General features: G+C 43.5%; 1 protein-coding gene across 2 annotated transcripts in view; it reads left to right on the forward strand.

Moving 5' to 3' along the window:
• Nucleotides 1–18,927, forward strand: part of EVA1C (eva-1 homolog C) — a 350,955-nt gene extending 332,028 nt beyond the window's left edge. For both annotated transcript variants that reach the window (XM_069204028.1, XM_069204030.1), the window contains exons 7-8: nt 11,072–11,164; nt 18,069–18,927. In XM_069204028.1, the coding sequence (XP_069060129.1) occupies nt 11,072–11,164; nt 18,069–18,445 (470 nt within the window). In that variant the 3' untranslated portion in view covers nt 18,446–18,927. The remainder of the gene's footprint in view (nt 1–11,071; nt 11,165–18,068) is intronic.
• The last annotated feature ends 2,389 nt before the right edge of the window (nt 18,928–21,316 follow it).

Here is a 21,316-nt window from a genome sequence, read left to right on the forward strand (position 1 = left end):
CCATGGGTGAACTGTGACCATTCCAATGCATACACAAATGGATTTTGGGGCGTTTCCAGATTTACAAAGAGTTGTAAACCTGGGAATTTGTCAAAATGGTACGCCTTACCTAACTAGATTTAACAAGGAGAAATATCTTTATTGCCCCTTGTTACTTCATTTTTCTATATGTGATACATTTTGCATCACACATAGAAAAAAGAAAATGCCTTTAACGACTGTTCCTTGTGCAGGAATATTTCCCTTCCTGCAAAAAATCAATCCTGCTTGTACCACAGGCACTTTTGCCTTGTGCTTTAAGGAAGTCTGTGTTGGCACTAAGCAGTACAAAGTGTGCAGTGCAAGGAGGCAGCAGAAATGCACCACATATTTTTAAATATGGTGTAGTTCTTGATCTCTGTCTTTCATACAGTGCATCTCAGCAATATGGGTGCCTGGTTTGACGCCATTTTCATGGCATTATATTTGACCAGGAGCATTCCTGACAGTAGAGCTGGCTGTGCTCCACTTATAGGAAAGCCACTTTCCCCTGCCCTTGTACAAAGGCGGGGGAATGTAGAGGTTGGTAGATAGGACTTTGTACTGTTTCTGGAACAAGTTCTGTCACCATCCCTCTCTAAGACAGGTCGGTAGAAACCATTCTTCCCAATGTGCAGGTCTGCTTATTCCTACAGGCCTCTGGGCATCATTACGAGGCTGGAGATCTTTAGACTGCCAGCCCCACGGTGGGGGTCAGGACCGCTGCTACTGTGGCGGTCCGACCGCCACATTAGGTCCCTGGGGGTCAGACCACCAGGGTTCTACTGTCTTCACCAGGATCGGTGATCCCCACGGACTGACAGTAGCAGAGATCATACCTGGGGATTACGACCTAGTTCTCCACCAGCCTTTTCATGGCGGTGTCACCGCCATGAAAAGGCTGGCAAAGAACAGGTGCAGGGGCCACGGGGGGCCTGCACTGCCCAGGCCAAGTGTATGGGCAGTGCAAGGGTCCCCCTGCCCAACACCATCGCAATGTTCACTGTCTGCTGGTGCACCCTGCTGGCTATAGCATTGCCGCCAGCTCAATTAAGAGCTGGAGACAATGCTGTAGTCTGTTTCTTGCTAGGCCGGCAGGCTGACACCGACGTTTACACCCACCAGCCTAGCGGGAAACTCCTAATAGGTCCAGCAGGGTGGTCACCACGAAGAGCCTGAGTGGGTCTGTGAGTGGATGTGTGAAGATCTGAGTGGGGCTGTGAGTGGGTGCACGAGGGTCTGAGTGGGTCTGAGAGTGGGTGTGTGAGTGTCTGAGTGGACCTGTGAGTGGGTGCCTAAGTGTCTGAGTGGGTGCGTGAGTGGGAGAAAGAGATTGGAAGAAAGAGAGAGAGAAAGAGAGTGAGAGGGAGACAGGGAGTTTTGTAGGCTTTGATGGATGATATTCTTAGAATGAGATATTTCTGCACAAATTAAAAAGTCAAATGTATTTGTCAATGAAAAAGAGTAAGATCCCCTCTCGGTATGAGCCTTAAACACTTGAATAAAAAAACAAAAGAAGGAAACAACCAGGGACACATCTGGATTCAAACCCTCAATGCTGAGTGTGAAGGTCTGCGATCTTCATACTTGAGCTATGTAATTTATTTATTTTTAGCCCTTTATGGGCTATCAGGGACTGCGGGGTAAGCCTCAAGCCCTTCCCCGCGGCCCTTCACAATTTTTTGAATTTATTTTGTAATATACCTTTACGGGCTACCAGGGACCGCAGGGGACTCCTCAAGAGCTTTTAACAGCAGCTGCCTGGTTGCTGGAGCAATGCTTTCATCTGGCCATCCTAGGGCCATGAAAAATAACTTACCCTATGGTCAGTTCCTTCGCATTCGAAGGAACTGCACTAATAGAGATGATTACTTTGAAAATGCCACTAAGTTGGTGCAGAAAGTGACGAACAGAGGATAACCGCAGACATTGGTTAAAGCAGCCTCTAAGAGAGCGTGGTTTCCCCCTAGAGACACCTTACTAGTCTGTGAAACAAGGAAAAAGAAACCCCTCTGACTTGTGTGATTACATATACTCCTAGAGCTATCATAGAAACAAATTGGAAAATTCTGACCACATTGGGTAGTCAGAAACCACTGTTTGCATCTAAGAGGGTGCAAAACCTATAGGAATATCTGGTTAAAGCTGCATTTCTCATAGCAAAGAAGAAGGGTCTTAGGGCAATGCTTCAACTACCTCTCTTGAATGGCCATTATAAATGTACAAATTGTGTAGCTTGTCAGTTCACCAGTGAAACCAAAGATGTATTGTTGAATGGGAAAATACACAACCAGTCATCTTTTTCCAACTGTAATACTAAAAATGTGATCTATTGTGTTAAATGCCCCTGTGAGCCAGCAAAATCACAGATACTTCAACATAGATCTAAGATCAGATGAGCAATAAGGGGCACACCTCTAGTGGAACACTTCAGTGAATTGCACCACAAGCAAGACGACATTTGGTGGTCAGTACTTTATGGAGCACTCGCAAATCAAAGTGGAAAACCTATGTCAACTATTTTGGACAAAATGGAAGCAAGACTGATTGAGAAATATGGAACAGCCCACCATGGACTCAATGATCTGGATGAAATGTGGGCCTTAATTTAGTCTGTTTTGTATTTCACTCTATGAGAGACAAACTCAAGGTATACAATTGGTGCCATGACCAAGTTTTAGGAGAGTTTTAACTTTTCCATTTTTTTTTATTTTGACCTGTGGCGAACGGCCTGATTTCTGACCTGTTTTTGCTTTATAATCATAGAGCCATGTAGTATGAACGGTGTTTTGCATTTAAATTCACTTTTTGCGATGTAGTACTGAGCCTCCCCCGATCCAATCAAATTCCTGGAGTTTTTTCTCCTTTTTATCCCTCTTTCCTTTTGCTCCTGTTAATAACCTCCTTCACATTTGGAACCTAGAAAAAGGCTAGTGATCTCAGGGATAGTCAAATCAAGTTGGCCTTGTTAAGTACAACTGTATTTTAAGATGGCCGCCGTCTTTACAATCTTTTTTCATTCGTTGAGAAATTGAATAAGAGGAAGATGCTTCTACAATAATTGTTTTTCCTTTTGTGCTGATAACTGGACCTCAGTAAAGGCTAGTGATGTCATGGATAGTTGAATTTGAGGCCACTCTATCGAGCACCATTACATTTTAAGGTGGCTGCCTCTTACGATCCTTTTTTTTTAGTGTTCTTCAACCTATCAAACACAAGAAGGACGTTTCGAATAGACTTGCCTTTCCTTTGGTATTGGCAACTGGATCCTAGTAGAGGTCAGTAATTTCTTGGACATCCGAATCCAAGTCGACCTCACTAAATACAGCTGCACTTCAAGATGGCCACAACTTTTACGATCCTTTCTCTGGTTGTTTAATTCATTGAACTCCAGGAGGACGCTTTTATAAGGTTTGTCCTTCTTCTAGCGCCGGTCAGCCAGGAATTTGTCCCTTCGACGCTGTTGATAACCTTCAGAACTCTTTGCTGCTGAGTGCGGAATGAGTGGTGTCTGTTTCTGCTGCTCTGTGACCATAACATTTTTGGCTTTTTGAGCAGAACAGGAAAGGAGCATTTGAGCGACTCCGTGAGCTGAGACAGGATTGTACTTTGAGTGACATCTTATTTCTTGACTAAGTTGAGCTCACCGGAGCAGGGTAAGTGACAGACCATTTTGTACCGGCTTTTTGTTATTTTTTTCGCTTTTGTCATCTTTCTACTCAGATACCAAGAGTCTGATATTTATTTTTTGTTTGCTCTAATTTGATGTATAGGTCTCCCCGATGGGCCTCCCCCACGCCAGTAATGAATTTAGCCCTGGGGAGGTGGTGATCCCCAGCGCGCCGGGGGGCCATGCAGACCCCCGTACAAGAGATAAATGCCCCAGGGAGGTGGTGGTTCCTGGGGATGCAGGGGGGCCACACAGCCCCCCTGAACAGAATATCATAAATGCCCTGAATATTTACAAAGCCCTGGGGAGGTGGTGATCCCTGGGGCACAGGGGGGCCACACAGAGGTGGTGGTCCCTGTGGCTGGGGTGGCCGTGCGGACTCCCCGCATACAATGACATAAATGCCCCGGGGAAGTGGTGGTCCCGAGGCTGCGGGGGGCTCGTGCCTACCCGCATTTACTTTCATTAATGCCCTGGAGAGGTGGTGGTCCCCGGGAGGCCCCCCGCACTTAACTAATGCTCTCAGGACTTGGCCCACCTGGGAGCTTCAAAAAGAAGAAGCGCAGCAGTCCGCACATCATTTAAAAAAAAACATTTGCAAGGGATTTGCGACCTTATTGCAATTCCATGGCAAAATAAAAAATAAAAAATAAATGCTTTTTAGCCCTGGGCGGGTCCCTTTGGGAACCCAGCACCAGAGCTAAGGGGTCAGGGTGTCTGTACCCTGGTCCCTTTTGTATTTTTTATTCTTTTTTTGAGGGGCTCAGCTGAAGGCAAGTCCCAACATGGCTGACAATATTTCAACGGCTTCTTGAAGTGTTGTCGGCCAATCAGATCTCTGCACAAGATTGAGGAGGTTTGCGAATCCTTCGCGTCACTAGATATACACATTTGGATTTTCTTTCATTTCTTTAAAACTACTGAACGGATGTACACCAAAGTAAAATAGGTCGCTTTCTGAATCAGGACCTACCTTTCTGCCAAATTTGGTGAAATCCGCCCAGTAGTTTCGGCGCTATCTCTGTTCAGTTTTTCCTATGGAAAAATGAATGGGGAAAAAGTGTTTTGTGACCCCCCCCCCCCCTTTTCCTGACCGCCCCCTCCCACCCCCCGGACAAGTCACCCCGAAACTTTCAAGACAGCAGCTGATGTGACTGGCACATTTTTTTTTAATGTTTTGCAAAGATTCACCAAGCCGCGCCAAAGATATAGGAAAGTAAAAAAACACTTTTATATAGGAACTAGGTTATAACTATAATTACCTGGTGGCGACAGCTAGGTAGTTATAGTTGTAGTTACATTTTATTAACTACATATTACCACATACATATGTATATATTTATATTTCCATATTAATACATTTCAAATATTTAAAAAGGAATATCATGTAAAATAAATAATCTAATTAATTACATTATATATATAATATATAGAATCATAGTAATGATTTAAAATATACCAAAATCTGATAAAATGAAAGTTATATATTTTTAATAATTATGTTACACTATATATATATATATATATATATATATATATATATATATATATTTGAAAAAATATATCTATCTAAACATATAAATGTGCGTTTGTTAGTTCACATACATATATATTAGAATATATTTAATGTACATTATATTCAATTTTTATATTAAAATTTTATTTAACATTCACCATTGTAAACTCTATTTATATTGAAAAAAAATCAATATTTCTGTGTATTTTTGGAGGATGTTAGTGACAACAATATTTTTTTACAATATTTTTGTACTTACCTTTATAAGTATAGATGCACAATATTATGGGAAACAATATTTTTGCCAACAATATTATTTACCACAATATTGTGTCAGTGGTCCATTCTTTGTGACGGTGCTGCATGCTTACACCGTTTGTGCCACTAAAAACATAATTCCACCTATTCCGTAAGAAATGTGTGTCACTTATATATTGCCATTGTAGTCAGCTGATGATGAGTGACAACGACTAATGTCACTAATGATAAAAAACAAATGTTTTTTCAGACACTACTTGTTATTTGGGACTGAATATGTTCAAATGTGAGTCAGCACACAGTATGTGTTTGGATGAATAATCCATATGCTGGGTTGTGAAGTATTTGCCTATTTATTTGAGCCCATCTTTTTAACGCAGTATTGTAACTCGCATTTATGGTAAGTGTGAGTAGCCTTAAGAAATTAGATTTGTGGGGGCATGGTCATGCCAGCAACTAAGACGGCCATGAGGTGTTGAAGCTCTGGTGGTGGTGGACACAACACACAGCTCAGATAGAACCAGAAGAAAACTCCTGAGGTCTCTGTGCCCTTTAAACATGCCCTGAAGACACAGGAGCCGAAAATATGGGCGCGGGCCCCGCAGGCACATGGGGTGGTGAAGATGCAGTTCAGCAACTGCCACGTGCCTTGGAAACCCGAAGCTGATAGGGGCTTCAGGTGAGCCTGATGCGCAGGATGGGTGGGTCTCACTGTGCAGCCCATGCAGTAATGCCTTCGCTACCTGCATAATCAGCGAGGGGTGCCTTGCATGGTGACAGTGGCGATTAAGAATGAGAACTTGGTGACAAAGGGACACTGCAACAATATTCGCATTCTGGGTATTGCAGAGTCGACGGGCACAGAGCGCCTTGACCTGTTTGTCATGAAACTGTTCTCGGAGCTCCTGGGACGTCAAAACTTAATTCCTACATTTGTCATGGAACATGCACATAGATCCTTTCGCCTGCTCCCAGTGCCAGTGGCCCGCACCCGATCGTCGCTAGACTCCTCAACTTCAGGCACTGCGATGTGGTGCCCCGACGGTCACGTGAGATAGGGCCACTCCGGTATCAGGAAAGCGTAATCTCCATGTTCCCAGACTTCACCATGGCTTTCCAAGGGACCCAACAAAAGTTATTAAAGCCAAGGCAATGCTACTCAAACAGTGTCTCCAATATGGAATGTTGTATATGGCCCAGCTCCACATGAATGTTGATGGGGAGGGCAGATTTTTTGACACCCCGACGGAAACCATGGCATTTTGCAAGCAGCGAACATCCGCCTGCCAGTCCCCGGGACGCACTCCCACAAGACCATTCTCCTTCAACATCACAAATCCCCGCAAGTATGGAACTCTTTCCACAAGACTGAGCCACGTTGTCCCTATGTGCATTAAGTACTGGACTAAATGTATATCCAGGACCCTAGTCCCTTGTGTCACACACACATGTTGTAAGCACACAAACGCCACTCGTACAAGGTAGCCTGTATGTGCTCATCTCTAATTTCATTGGTTAGCAGACTATTCTTGTTGTCGGACCCTCACCGCCGTGGCATTGCCACCACCCTCAGGTTTTACACCATGGATAAAATGGGGAAATTGTGTTCTTGCTTATGTTTTTGTTTGGGATACACTTGGTGTATTATAGCCTGGTGTGGCTGGTGGGGGGTGTTTTTCATTGGGTTGTTTGCTTAACTGGTATTGTTCTTTAGCAGTGATACACTACACCACATACACACTATACACGCTCTGTTTCTGTACATTTCTGACACATACACGTCTCCACATAGTGCTATACACCCATTCGCTGATGTCAACTTCCTATCATGAAATATCTGGGGCCTCAATAATCTTTGCAAGGGGAAGCCAGTATTATAATATCTACAACAACACAATGTAAATATTGCTTTTGTACAAAAGACCCACCTGGTGCCCAGGCCCTCCCACAGCATTGAAACTCCCTGGGGACACATCGCTTCTCTGCCGGCTACAGCCCTTACTCACGGGGAGTGCACATTGGTTCATAAAAATATAACTTTCAAGCCCTTTGCCACCCAGACTGATGCATGTTTGTTGCTGGCCACCATATAAGCCCCCAACATTGATGACCCGGAATTCTTCCAGGCATCGCAGAGTCAGATTGATCAAATGAACACAGACCACATCATATTGGGTGGGTACTTCAACATGCTCCTTAACCCACATGCCAGATCCCAGACAACACTATATTAGGGCCGTGTTTTTGGCTACTACTCCAGAGTACTGCGTGACATACGGAAAAGCTTGTCCCGCATTAGTTTTGTGAGCTCACAGAACAGGAGGCCTACTATCTGGGTAAGTATGCTAGATAGTGCAGGTGCTGTGAGGGGGAGTGACTGGAACAGCCACTTGCTAGACTAAAACGGCAACCCTGGGAGGCTTCATATATCTCAGAACTACAAAGCTCAGATGGCACCTGCATTGAGGATACCGTGGGTGTATGGACTGAAATACTTACTTATTACTCCTGTCTCTACTCCACATAATTGACTGATGACCCCACGAGAGGGTGGCCTATCTCGAAGTGGCCATGGTATGGCTAACAACTGCACAGCAACTGTTCCTCAGTGAACCAATCTCTTGTGGGGAGGTCACTACAGCCATAGACTCAATGGATGGCTCCAAGGCGCCGGGCCTGGACGGCTTCCCAGGCTCTTTCTATAAAGCCTATAAATATGTGCTAACACCACATCTGCTTGCTATGTATTCAGAAGTTCTAAAGACAGGAGTACTCCCACTTACGCTATGAGAGGCAGTACTCACATTTCTTCTCAAACCTGATAAAGATCCCCAGCTATGCGGATCTTACTGACCCTTATCCCTCCCTAACTTTGATAACAAAATCCTGGCCAAAGTACTGGCCACCCGCCTGGTGTACCTTATGGACCAGATCATCTCCCCAGCTCAGTCAGGATTTGTGCCACACTGCCCCACAGTTCTCAAGCTAAGTACACTTTTTTCACTTCTTAATAGAATTTCCCCTACAGTCCCTGCTGCGGCTGTGTTATTAAATGCTGAAAAGCCTTAATTTCCATAGAATGCCCTTTTTTACATGCTATTCTCTGCAAAATGGACTTTCCACGCTACTTTTCCTTCTTGATTACATTGCGATCTGTAGCAACCAACAGCTCGAATTCAGATAAATGGTGCGCTGTTGTCCCCATTTGCAATCACCAGAGGGATGAGGCAGGGATGCCCGCTCTTACCATTACTGTTTATAGTTGTGATGGATCCCCTGGTGTGGCAACTGCAGGAAAAAAGACCTCCACAGAGGCCTCAATTCAAACCGGGCCCGTTACTTCTTTCGCTCTACGCGGATGACATTTTATTCTTCATACAAAACCACGGTGACAACTTGGATCAATTCTTCGCAAAGTGGACAGATTTGGGTCGCTACGTGGGGTACATATCAATTGGGCTAAATCAGAGCTCTTCCCCCTCACTGAGGTCACTACTCAGGTCCACTCAGATTTCTCTTTGCCTGGTGTGAGGATACAGTCCTTTACTTGGGTATATGTATCCTCCTGCACAAGGAACAGGGTATATGGGCCGGCAATGGACCCGAATATACAGGTTGAGCGCTGGATCCGTCTCCCATTATCCATAGCTGCATGTATTGCTATCATTAAAATAGTAGTGTTCATCCAGTTTTCTACACATCTTCCGTAGCACCCTCATCCCATTCACCAATGCGGTGTACGCAATTGCAACTCATTTGGGTGGGGACGTAGCCACAGATGAGTTGGGACACTCTGGTGTTGTAATAGGAGTGAGGGGGGTTTGGAACTTCTAATCTCCACCTATATTACCTAGTTGCGCAGTGCTATTTTGCCCATCATTGGTACCACGCAGATATAAGAATATCCTACTCCCGACCTGAAAAAAACGTTGCAGATCTGACGCCCCTAAAAGCGCTGCTACCTGCAGGTCTGCAGTTACACCTGTAGAACATACAGCCACTGGTCACTACTAGCTTGGCTTTGCGTAAACGTACTCAGATGCTGGGGGATTAGACTCTCTACTCTCCAGCAATCCCTTTGGCTAGCAATTCCTGACTCGCAATCACTTAATGAGTGCAGCGCACCCTGACGAAATTCACTTTACATACCCTCGATGACTCTTTCCCAAGGCCACATGTTTTCCTGCACTGACAACAATAGCTTCCAAGCTGCCACATAGATGGACCATTTTGTACTCCATTGCCTTAAGAGTGTGCTTAGAGCCCGGGTCCCGTCATATCCACTCGCTCCGGATGAGTTCATTACTCACTACTCACTGATGGTGACGGAGATAGGCTGATATCCAAACTCTATCACACATGCCTTAATCTCCTGCAGACTCAACACTCTAGACTTCAGGCCACCTGGGAGGCCGACTTGGGCCATCCATTGTCGGACAAGGTCTGGTACTCCTGTTGCTCACAGATGCAGCTAGTTTCCTTCAACCATCGCTATAAGCTCATCCACTATAAATTCCTACACAGAGCATACTTCACGCCTGCAGCACAGATACACGTAGACCCTACATGATCCACGGAGTGTCTGAAATGTGGGGCACCGAGGGCTGACTTTGCGCATATGTCCTGGACCTGCAAAGCCAATGCATCATACTGGAGGGAGGTGTTCGATAATCTATCCTTGATGATTCATGTTACTCTTGAGCCCAACCCGCTACTAGCCCTCCTGGGCTATGTCAGAGACATACCTAAATCACTACGTCTATTTGCTGCAAGTGCTCTCCTCCTGGCTAAACGGAAAATATCAATCTACTGGGACAGTAAAAACTCCCCTACACCAATAGCATGGATAAAAAACTGAGGGCCAAATTTAAGAAAAGTGGCGCTACATTACATGTAGGACCACTTTTCTTGCGGATCCTTGTGCCCCCCTACCGCCACCATGTGTGCGCAGGATTTAATATACGGCGCAGCATGGCACAGGGTATGGGCAATAACATCAACATTTTTGGTGCATTGATGTACTCTGCAGGATTAGCACCAACATGTTGACGCTAATCTGGCAGAGTACATAGGGGCCCTTTACAAATAATGGTATGCCCCCTTTTAACACCTGCTCTTTGCAAGCGTTAAAAATGCCGAAATATTACGCATAGAAATCTTTTAGATTTCTTTGTGCCATTTTTTCAGCACCCCTAATGGGGGAACGCAATCCTTGCATATATTATGCCTGGAGCAGGCATAATCTGGTGCAAGGGGTTACAAAGTGGCACAATGCATGCAGTGCGCCACTTTGTAAATCTGGCGCTCCGATTTTGGCCTTGTTGGGCCACATCAGCATAAAAAGAAATGATGCTAATGTGGTGCAAAGAGGCACTAGACCGTCTTAAATCTTAAACACTGTTTGTTATGTTTTGTCCTCAGTTATGTATTTTACGAAACAACCAATTGAAGACTCTCATGTGGGAACACGTGTTTGTCTTGTATGGTATTCTTGATAATGGAAAATAAAAATAAAGTTATATAAAAAAGAAATTGAAATTACCCAATGCATTAATTTCCAATGTCCTGAGGAGATAATTAACTTTTACTGTGTGTTGTATATTTTGTAGTTGAAATTATTATCCATCCAAGAGAATCCAGGATTCCAGTAAATGATGGGATCATCCTCAGCAGCTTTCTGGCTACGTTTGCCTACATTAAAGGTAAGGAACATATTTCTGTGCCTTTAACTAAGGTCCACATTATGCTAGGCCAGTAATTGAAATGAGGCGGGTACCCTTGTCACCGGCCACTATGGGAATTATAAGGTCTGGGGTGTTGCCACAGCCTTTTTAAATTTGCCCTGGAGATTTTGGCGGCTGAAATTGGACACTGGAGGGGAAAATTATGAATTACGATTGGAACTGAACCATTAATTAGTGATCCCTTTGTAAATCCTGAGAAGCTGCGTGGGATTCGCCACGTTCAGCCTGAAACCCTGTTGATTCTGCATCACATTGGTTATCAGGAATAGGGGCGGCTCCTCCATATGGGCGGAGGAGCGTCGCCCCCCCCACCATCAGCAGAAGCGGTAGTGTTTTCACCACAAAGGAATAATAAACAAGGTTTATTATTCCTTCGGGGTGAAAGGGGCATAGGGGATGACAGCCTCGGAGGGGAGTGCACAGAGTACTCCCCTCAGAGTGCATGTGTGGCCAAACACACATATGCTGTAGGCTCTCTCCAGCGAGCCTGCACAGGCTCCCAGTCTGTATGGTAGCACCCTGGCTGGGCGCGCCCAGCCAATCCTGGCGCTACTTGAGCAGCATCGCGATTGGCACAGGGCAGGCTGGGAGCCTGTGCCTGCAGCGGCAGCGATGAGGAGAGGGGAGCGGCGTCAGCAACGGAGAAGGTACTTTTTTTATTTATTATTTTTTATTTTGTATTATTAATTGCCCCGCTCAACACCCCCCATGCGCTGCACCCATCCTGCCCTTTCAAATGAGAGCGAGCCGCGACTGATCAGGAACCCTAGCATCATTCACTGCAGGGGGAAAAATGACTACCGCCCTGCTAAACGGTCCTTGATATCAATAATGATCACTGCATGAAATTCAGCACAGTAAAGGTTTCAGCAACGCAAAGGAAATGTGATCTTTTTATACCTCTCAAGACATGTCATTTCAAATGTAGTTGCTATTAAAATAATAATCCACCAACATAATAATACATTTTAAATTCGCCATTGAAGCAGAAACATGTCTAAACCTTGAATTTTCCCAATTGGAATGTGGGCTTCTCTGGATATAGGGACCATCATATAAATATTTGGCCTCATTTATTGTTTGGTGCTACATTACGAGGCAAAAATGACAACTCAATTATTGATTATGTTGGGCTTCATCTCTGGATTTATCATGCTGTCCTGAGAAATGATGCATAGTAAGCGCTAATAGAGTTAGAACCCGCTTTTGCAAACTTTTTCCACATACACACATAAAATTAGAAGTAACACATTAAGGGGGTCATTATGACCCCGGCAGTAGGTAATAATGTGGCAGTATTACCACCAATAGGCTGGCGGTACATACCGCCACATTATGACATTGGCGGGTTGGCTGGAGCCAACCCGCCAATTTACCTTTCCTACCTCCATGGCGGGAGCAGCCGTCGGGCCGGAGATAACAATCTCCAGCCCGGAGGCCACTATTGTACCGCCGGCAGCATTTTGAGCCTGCCTACCGCCATGGTTTTCGTGGCGTTCGCAAACATGCCCTTTAGGAGGCACACTGAGAGTGCACCTCAAAAAGGTTACACCCTGTGTGTGTGCCCCCTCAGGGCAGCGTTCTAGAGGGGGAAAGGGGTCCTATGGACACTCTTCAGCTATAACCTTGAAGGCAGTTGCTGTGAATCACTGCACCTGCCTGCATGGGGGTCTGTTTCCCTCTTTAAAGTGCAGGCAGCATGCCTCTTGCTTTGTGAAACACGGAGCAACTTGGAAGTAGCCGCTTGGTATTTCACTGAATGCGCTACTGCCAGGGCAGCGCAAGTTTGGGACAGCCCCACTGGCACACATTCATAGTAATAGGGCACACTGTCCCTGTTTGCGTCTGTATGGTGCAAATAAGGACCCGCCACCCTTAAACTAATATGGGCACCCCAGTGATCATAAAGTTACATCTGAAATGAGACACCTTCAACTATGAAATTTCAATTACGAAAACTGCAAATGCTGTGTAGAGCTACAATGTCTTTCTTCGGGCTACAAGCTCCCTTGTAATAGGCAAATACCTGGGAAAAGCCTATGATATAGGCAACATATAGTACATGTATATTTTGGTCCCTGTTCTGCCATTCTGCAAACTAACCCTATCTCGTTTTCTCTGCTGCCACTCAACCATCAAAAGATACCCTTAGGTTATCTTATATGTGTGTCTGTGTAAATAAATACTTAGGTAAATAAATACTTGCTTTTCTTCCATTCTGTGTTATGGTGATATATGGCCAGCGGTACTAACCTTTTGTTCACTAAAAGCAAGCACAAATTGCGTACCTACTTTTGCAACCACTCTTTTATTTTCCCCGCTGACCTATGTGCTAATAGTTCAGTTCTCAAACTAAAGAATCACAAGGAGTCACAAAACCACCTGCCTATTTAAAAACATTTAGGCAGGTTGTTATTTGTGACCCTCTGCGATTGGCTACAATCAAAGGGATGAAGGACTGCAAGAGACAGAAGACCACCAGTCCTACAAATGCATTTCAACATGGAAATGTGTTTTTTTAATGTAGCCTAAGATTGCTTAAAACAAAGAAGCCTAACCCCCCTCCTCAAAGGTGCACCCCCTATTCCCAAAGAGGAAGGGGTTCAAAGGGGAATCCCTTTCCCTTTGTGAATCAGCTACCATCCCAACTTAGAAGTCAGAAACTGATCAATGATTTGCCAAAATAAATGTGATTAAAAACCATTGATATTTACCATTCGGACTTGCAATTTGGAAGGGAGGCCCCTTACACACCCTTGTAAATCTGTGATTGGCATGGATCAGAAACTCCATTTTGCAATTTGGAAACAAAACCATATAACAAAATGGGCTTAATACATATGAAAAGGGGATTTTGCAGTATAAAATCCTGGGATTTTGTGAATTGTGGAATTTGCAACAGCAAAACTACTTGGTGCACATTGCACTTGTTTCTTCAGACACAGTGTAACTGCGCATGGATTTAAAAACAAACAAGATATCTGTAATTAAGATGTACCCCTTAAAGACATTGTTTGCTTTTTTGGCATTTGGCATTGTTCTGTAGATGAGCTGCTGTAATGTAAAGACATCACACACAGTAAGATCATAACAAAAAGTGGTAAAATAGGTCCATGTGGTGTGTAATGCACTGCGCAAAATAAATAAGAAGGGTTGTGTGACCACTAGCACCTGTATTATTTATCATTCTTTGTTTTTGCGGGACCATTGCCTGAATAGAGTATTATCACAGAAGTTTGAATGTATAGGCACATTGACCAAAAGGCAGCTGCTTTTCCCTTCCAACTCACATTGAGGTAGTAATACTAGTGTCATTGGTTGAACAAGTCCACAGATACTTTCTTACAAGAAAGGGATCACTGTTTTGTACCAGCTATCTCCCTGGTAAAATTTGTAGATCCCCCTATTGTAATTTAACTACATAGCTTATCCCAAAATGGTTTTGAATTTATGCCCCACAGCACTCTAAGTAGTAAAAGATCCAAGATGAACTAGGTGTCTAATGTGTACCTAATGTCTCTAAATTCAGGGTTCATTACGATTAAATTTTCCAACTCCATTATGGACTTAGGACCAGATGTTTAAAAAAAGCGCTTTGTGATTTCCTAATAACATATATTAGTGATTCGCTTTCAGGAAATTGCAAACTGCTATGTATTACAGTGTGTTTAACACTATTTGAAATTCCAAATGAGTCGCAAGAGACCGGCCTGATTAATATTCATGTGGCAGGGCGCACTCTGTGACCCATTGAGAATGGCCACAATCACAGGGATGGTAGCCTGTTGGGAACAGCAGACCACCATGTCTGTGATTGCTTTTTAACAAAGCAATATTTTTTTAAATAAAGCAACACGTTTTCCTTAAGGGAAAACGGGATGCATTACAAAAATAAAACTGAAAAGTTTTCTTTTCTTTTTTTAAGCACAGACCACTGCCTGCTCACACATTCACAAAGGGGAATGGGGTACCACCAACTTGAAGTTGGTGGTAACTGTGATTGTTCTACGACTGCATCTGGAAAACAACACATATCAAACCTCCGTACCAATAATTTACCTGTATTTGGACGCTCTTTAGGCCGATGAATCTTTTGGCTAAGTGGGACCTTCTCCACCCTTTAACAGTCAATTTAATCAAATCAATAATCAATAACGAACATAAGCAATGCCCTGATCAACATAACACTTAACAATTAATCCAGAATACATTTCGGCGAACCCTGGCCTTTCAGTCAGGAATAACCACACCAGTTTATTCAAAGTTAGTGAATTTATTTCCCTATATTAACAAAGCTAGCACAATATAGATGTGTCTCAACACCAAATGATAAACGTAAATGAACATTAATAGCTGTCCATAACGGCGAAACAGATGCAATCTATGCAGCATTTGAATAACAAGGCATTCGATAATAGCAATGCAAATCACTAAAACTATAATCTGTAATGGGCTAATTGCATACATTGGTCAGCATAACAAGGTCTCAAATTGCATCGTGCAACAAAAGGAATCCTCATCTAACCTCAAATTAGCATCGGCATGTGGGACTTCATGCAAAAACAATTTAGCAACATTAATTTAGAAAAACTCCTAACTAGGGCTCTTATCAAAAAATCAGCAGTTGGATACCTAAAAGAAACACAATGCAATTGTACAATTTCCTTTCATATTTACCAATTACAATCAGCATTCAAGGAAGTCTTCGTCTCACAGGTACCGTTTCTCGATCAGCATGGGATGGGGCAAAGGGGCAAGGTGGACGGGGCAATTGCCTCACGGCGGCAAGATAAACTACTACTTCATGCAAAGGGACAAATCAAAGTTAAAGTCTCTAGGGTAAGAATCATTTAAGTCTCTTTCTCTCGATTAGAGAAAGCATCAAAGTCTCTTTCAAAATGGCGTCGCAGCAAGGTGGGCCATAATAGCTGCAATGTCCTGCAAAATGGCGGGTATCGGGCTGGTAATGGCTGCAATAGCTGGTAATGGCTACTTTCTTCTCGTGCACCTAGTTTAAATAGACAACAGTTCAAATCCAGTAGGGTCTTCCATTGGAGGGTTCATAGGTTGGCTTCAAATTGTCCAATCAAAAACAACAGTTCTCAAGCTTTTACTTAAGCATACATTATCCTTGGAGACGGGTACGCAAGTTGCAACATTTTATACCAAGTAACTCATTTTCAGAGCTTCCATTGTCCGCACCTGCAGATTGACCTTGGAGCAAAGAGAAAAATGCCGGGCTGGCACGAAACCTTAAGATAAGCATGTGAACGATCTCAGTGGAAAAGTACAGCTTCAAGCAAAAATACACGTTTAACAGCACATTGGAAAAATACGAGCATCTAAATCGTGAGACCAGGCAACTAGGCCGAAGCCTCCACTAAAGTTAGGCTAAGCTAAAACATTTCAAACAAGCAAATCATAGCACACGTTTACGATTATGTCGGATTAGTGCAATTCCAATACATCACGTTATATAAAGCACGCTTATAAATGTCGGCAAACTACTCTGAGGGCACATTTTGTCCCCGTCCAATCTTTATTAGTTCGGTTAAAGTCACACATGATTATTGCAGCACTACGTTTGAGCGTCAAATAAATGTAAAACCTTCATGTTACAGACTTGTTTTTTAGTTGGGAGAAGAGATAATGCAGGATAGATGTGTGAATGTTTTTAACGCTCACAACCAAACTTATTTATTAAATGAGAAGGCTTGCAACGGCTAAAAATATTTTTGTAATACACCAAACCTATTTTGCAAATCAAAGAGCAGTTTTCTGAATCACTAAATGGGTTTAGGAATCAATACCGATTTCCAATTTGGAACTGGTGTGTTATGGATTTTACTTCTAAATTCAGAATTAGTATCCTGTTTATCTGTAATTCCAGCCGCAAACCATTGAAAAGTTACTGACTCCCAAGTTGGATTGGTAGCTGATTCGCAAAGGAGAATGCGTCCCCTTTCCATCCATTTTCCTTTGTAAATCATTGTCGCATCTTCAGGGGGGGGGGTGCTAACTCTTAGTGAAGTTTTTCAAAATGGAAAAACTTTTTCGGTGTGATATGTTTTATGTGCAATTTAAAGGATACACTATATTTGACACTGTATAGGACTGAAACGAACTTTACAGTCCGACAACGATAAGTGGAAAACAACACATATCAAACCTCATGTTGAATTCTCGTTGATCTGCTAAACCATTTATAATATTGCATAGTTCTCTGGTTAAGCGTTGACATATCCACTTAGGTGAACCCCAACACCACTACATAATTGCTCCCCTGTCATCGACCTCACAATTCCCATGGTTTTGTTCCTTAAGGGCACCAGTGGTTTTCACTGAAAACCACTGTTGCCTTAATATGATTGTATAGCGAGGTACCCCATGGTCTTACGGTTGGTCTTGTAGCCCTGGATGTTTGTCCCATAGGGCGCCCACTCACTTCTTAACAAAAGGAAATGTTTTACATATATTGACACAAGCTGGTATTGTTCAGAGATCATTACTCTCGGAGAGACTCGATCTTCTCAGTTTTGATCGGGGTAGTCTCTCAGTAAGGTTAGCTTTTGCTCAATCGCACGCACGCTCAGTTATAGAACTATGATTTGCCATGAGTTAAATAACCACTTTGGTTTTGGGGTGGTGGACTCTTTCTTTTTCTGGTACCCTGCGATTGACCGTTTGTTGACTGCCCGAGCATATGGAATGTTGTGGCTCTCTATAATTGGGCCCCTCCTGACTGAATAGCTGGTCCTGGTTAATGAATGATAAATAACAGGTTCCAAATAATCTGGATACTCAGGACCTTGTCTTTATCGCTTATTACTTCCAGTTCTGACCACTTCTTCTTTCTCTGCAGACCATCCTGAGCGAGCGGCCCTGCTCTTCATGTCCAGTATTTGCATTGGCTTAGTCCTGACATTGTGCACCCTGGTTGTGAGGGTATCCTGCACCGCAGATTTCCAGAAGCGTCACCAAAAGCAAAGACAGCTACCAAAGGAGAGTGTCTACCAAGAGGACAGCAGTGAGGAGGATGACGAGGAGGAGGACCCAGCACCTTCAGACAGTTCCGATGAGATGGTTGGACTCTGCAAGTCCTCTCACTTTGTTCACTTTTCAATGGATCCAGCTGATCTGGCAGAAAGAATTGATCGTCGAGAACAGATCATACAAGAAATCTGGATGAACAGTGGTTTGGATATGCCTGCTGCCAGACATCTGAACACATATTACTAGAGAACCAATGTATGTTGAAAGGATAATACACATTGTGTTGGATTTGTTTTGCTTTTCTCACCTACGCCTTCTGTGAAGGGAGAATTGTGTGAGCCAAACATCTGTAAGGAAACAGGTATTTAAATGGCTTTAGACCATGTTTATATGCATCCTTTTCAGGGATATTGTTGGAACAGGTGTAGGGCTTACGTTTATATTTTTTTACTGATTTGTATTTATCAGCACCATCTTAAGAGATCACTTAGTACTGTAAAGTAAATAGCTTTTCTTGGTTAAGAGCAGAGCATTGAGTGTTTCCATCCAAGGAAGATTTCTGGCCTGTGCGAGGCATGCCAGGGCATTGCTCTTGCAGTAACTCTTAACACTGGATTACAACCAACACTTACTGCACTTGAGGAACATTAAAATATAGTGTTTACCTTACAGGCACCAACCACACGCACATATTGCTGTTGAAGTTGGATACGATTATTGCTACACATAAAAGAAGAAAACATAGGAACACATAAAAGAAGAAAACATAGGAACACACACAATAACTGCAAAATTGTTAGCCACACCTGGAAAAGGGGTACAAACGTTTCTGGAAATCCACAATTTACTTATTCTGTCACCATGAAAACCAAGCTGCGATCGGTTCCGTAGCCAGTGCTAGAACACACTTTGGCCAATGGATGGATAAGCTTAAATGAAAACATAGGCCTTCTTAATTTCAAGAGCACGTCCTTTCCAAAGTTTGCCTTCCATTGCTCTGAAGTAGCTGGCCAGATACTCCTCTCCCATGTCAAAACGTGGGAGTCTAATTTTAGGATTTGGCTTCTTCCGCTGCTAAGAAGATCAGCGATTTGACATTGGGCATTCCCTGCTTCTCAACCAGTAACAGCATTTTTGGGGCTAAATCAGAGGTGTGCCTTTAAACTCACAAGTCGTTGATTGTCCAATGGGAATTTTTCAACTTTGTGCAAAGAAATTCTGAGATTTATTAAGGAAAGGAGGGGATTGTATGCATCACTGTTCCCTCTGCAGCACCAGGAAGCATTGTTGCAGCACTCTGGTATTAACAAAAAGTAGTCTTCTGCTTTACATTCCCCTGATACTTTTGTAGCCCAAAGCAGGGGCCGGGGGTAGAACGGGCATTGTGCCCCCACCCCCTTGCTTTTGTAGAGCCCCACGTTCCTGCTCCAAATCTATTTATTGTTAAAAAACAAGCCTACCATTTTTGTTTGCCAATGAAGGGACAGCCACTAGGTGATGCCATATGCTCTAGCTGCTGTTTTCTCTTTCCCTAGAGGCTAGTGTTTAGATGGAGCCAACCAGACGTCGCAGCTATCTGCTTGCAGAAGACGTATTGTGGGCTTACAAAGAACATACATGGGCATGCAGTGTGCTCATTGCTTACAGTTGCCTTCCTTTCCAGTTGCTCTCACTAACCTGTTTCTTATTCATGTCCTAGCTTGTCAATCTTGTGTTTGCCCCTCCCATGGATTTTTTTGGGTAAGCATCTTTGTGTTGCTCTCTATAGGCTGTCTGCTTTTCCCTGCCCACTCTATGTGGTGCTCATTCGTGTCCTCCCTTCATCGCTTTCTTGCCCGTGTGCTCCTCCCTTTCCTGCAACACGTTACTCCATCCCCCATTACTTCTCCTCCCCATCCCCACTCTCTGTGTTCCATCCATCCCGTGCCCCTCCGTTTTGACCTCCTTCTCTGTCTCCCCTTGCTTCTCTTCTCTACCTCCACGTCATTTCCTCCCACCCATGTCCTCTGTGTTGCCTCCCAGGCCCTCCATGTTGCTCATCCCCACGTGTGCTCTACCTGGGCTTCACAAAATGCTTTCACACATTTTTTTCTTTTTCATTTTATTTGCCAGGCCAACTTGGATCAGCAAATAATATTTACCAGTGCTGCACAGCATCGACAGTGTTGCACAATATGGCTAAAAAACACAAACAAAGCCAATAGGTCTCAAAGGTGAGACCTATTTGCTTTGCCAGTGCTTTTTTATACATCGTTCATGCCACCTGACACAAGTGGAAAAAGTGGGCCCTCCTTCAGTTTTGATCTGGACCCACAAGAATTTCTGATAAGTCTGGGACAGAGAAAAATAATATTAGAAATAAGGCTAGAAATCATGCTAAAAGCAAAGCATTGTATGACAATGAAGATTGAACAACTTGAATACCTAGATAAAAAGGACATCTAATGTACAGTATCGGCAAAGAATTTCAGAAACTGACACTGCCATACGAGCAAGAACTTTTGGTCTCAAAGGAGAAGGATGGTGATATATAAAATCTGCTTCCTTGTCTTTAATACAATTTTAGATTTTCTCTGCACTTTCTTCGGAAATGCCTATTTCAAGGTAAGACAAGGAAACACACATTACATGCTTAAAACGTAATAAGGACTGCTATCTGTGTGGTCTACAGGTTTAAAGGTTTTAAGTAGAATACTTTACAACAAAAAAAGACACAGGAATAGCCGGCCTCTTGAAAGGTGTTCTCTGTTCTGAGCCCAGTCAGAAGTTTGGTGTCCATTGTCCTGTGGATTTTATCAGCATTGGTATCAGTTCAAACTCACCCACGGGAATAAAGGAGGAGTGGACATCAATGGCGAGGACTTCTAAGGGAAATAGTCAATATGCTGATTGAGTCCGTCTGCACTCGGGGAAGATTATTGTAGGTGGACAAGATGCTAGGATTGTCCGTAGTTATCTCTGAAAGGGTTGGCCAAGACAGGGTGATATGCCACATCATTTCCATGATCTCCTCAAAATCATGAGCAGTCTGGGTAGAAAATAAGAATATGGCACTGCACAGCAAAAGAGTTTTGTCCAGTCACATAAGAAAGGGACAGGTCACCCAAGCACTTGGGT

Source organism: Pleurodeles waltl, chromosome 8 (genome assembly GCF_031143425.1).
Source record: "Pleurodeles waltl isolate 20211129_DDA chromosome 8, aPleWal1.hap1.20221129, whole genome shotgun sequence".
NCBI classification, from domain to species: domain Eukaryota; kingdom Metazoa; phylum Chordata; class Amphibia; order Caudata; family Salamandridae; genus Pleurodeles; species Pleurodeles waltl.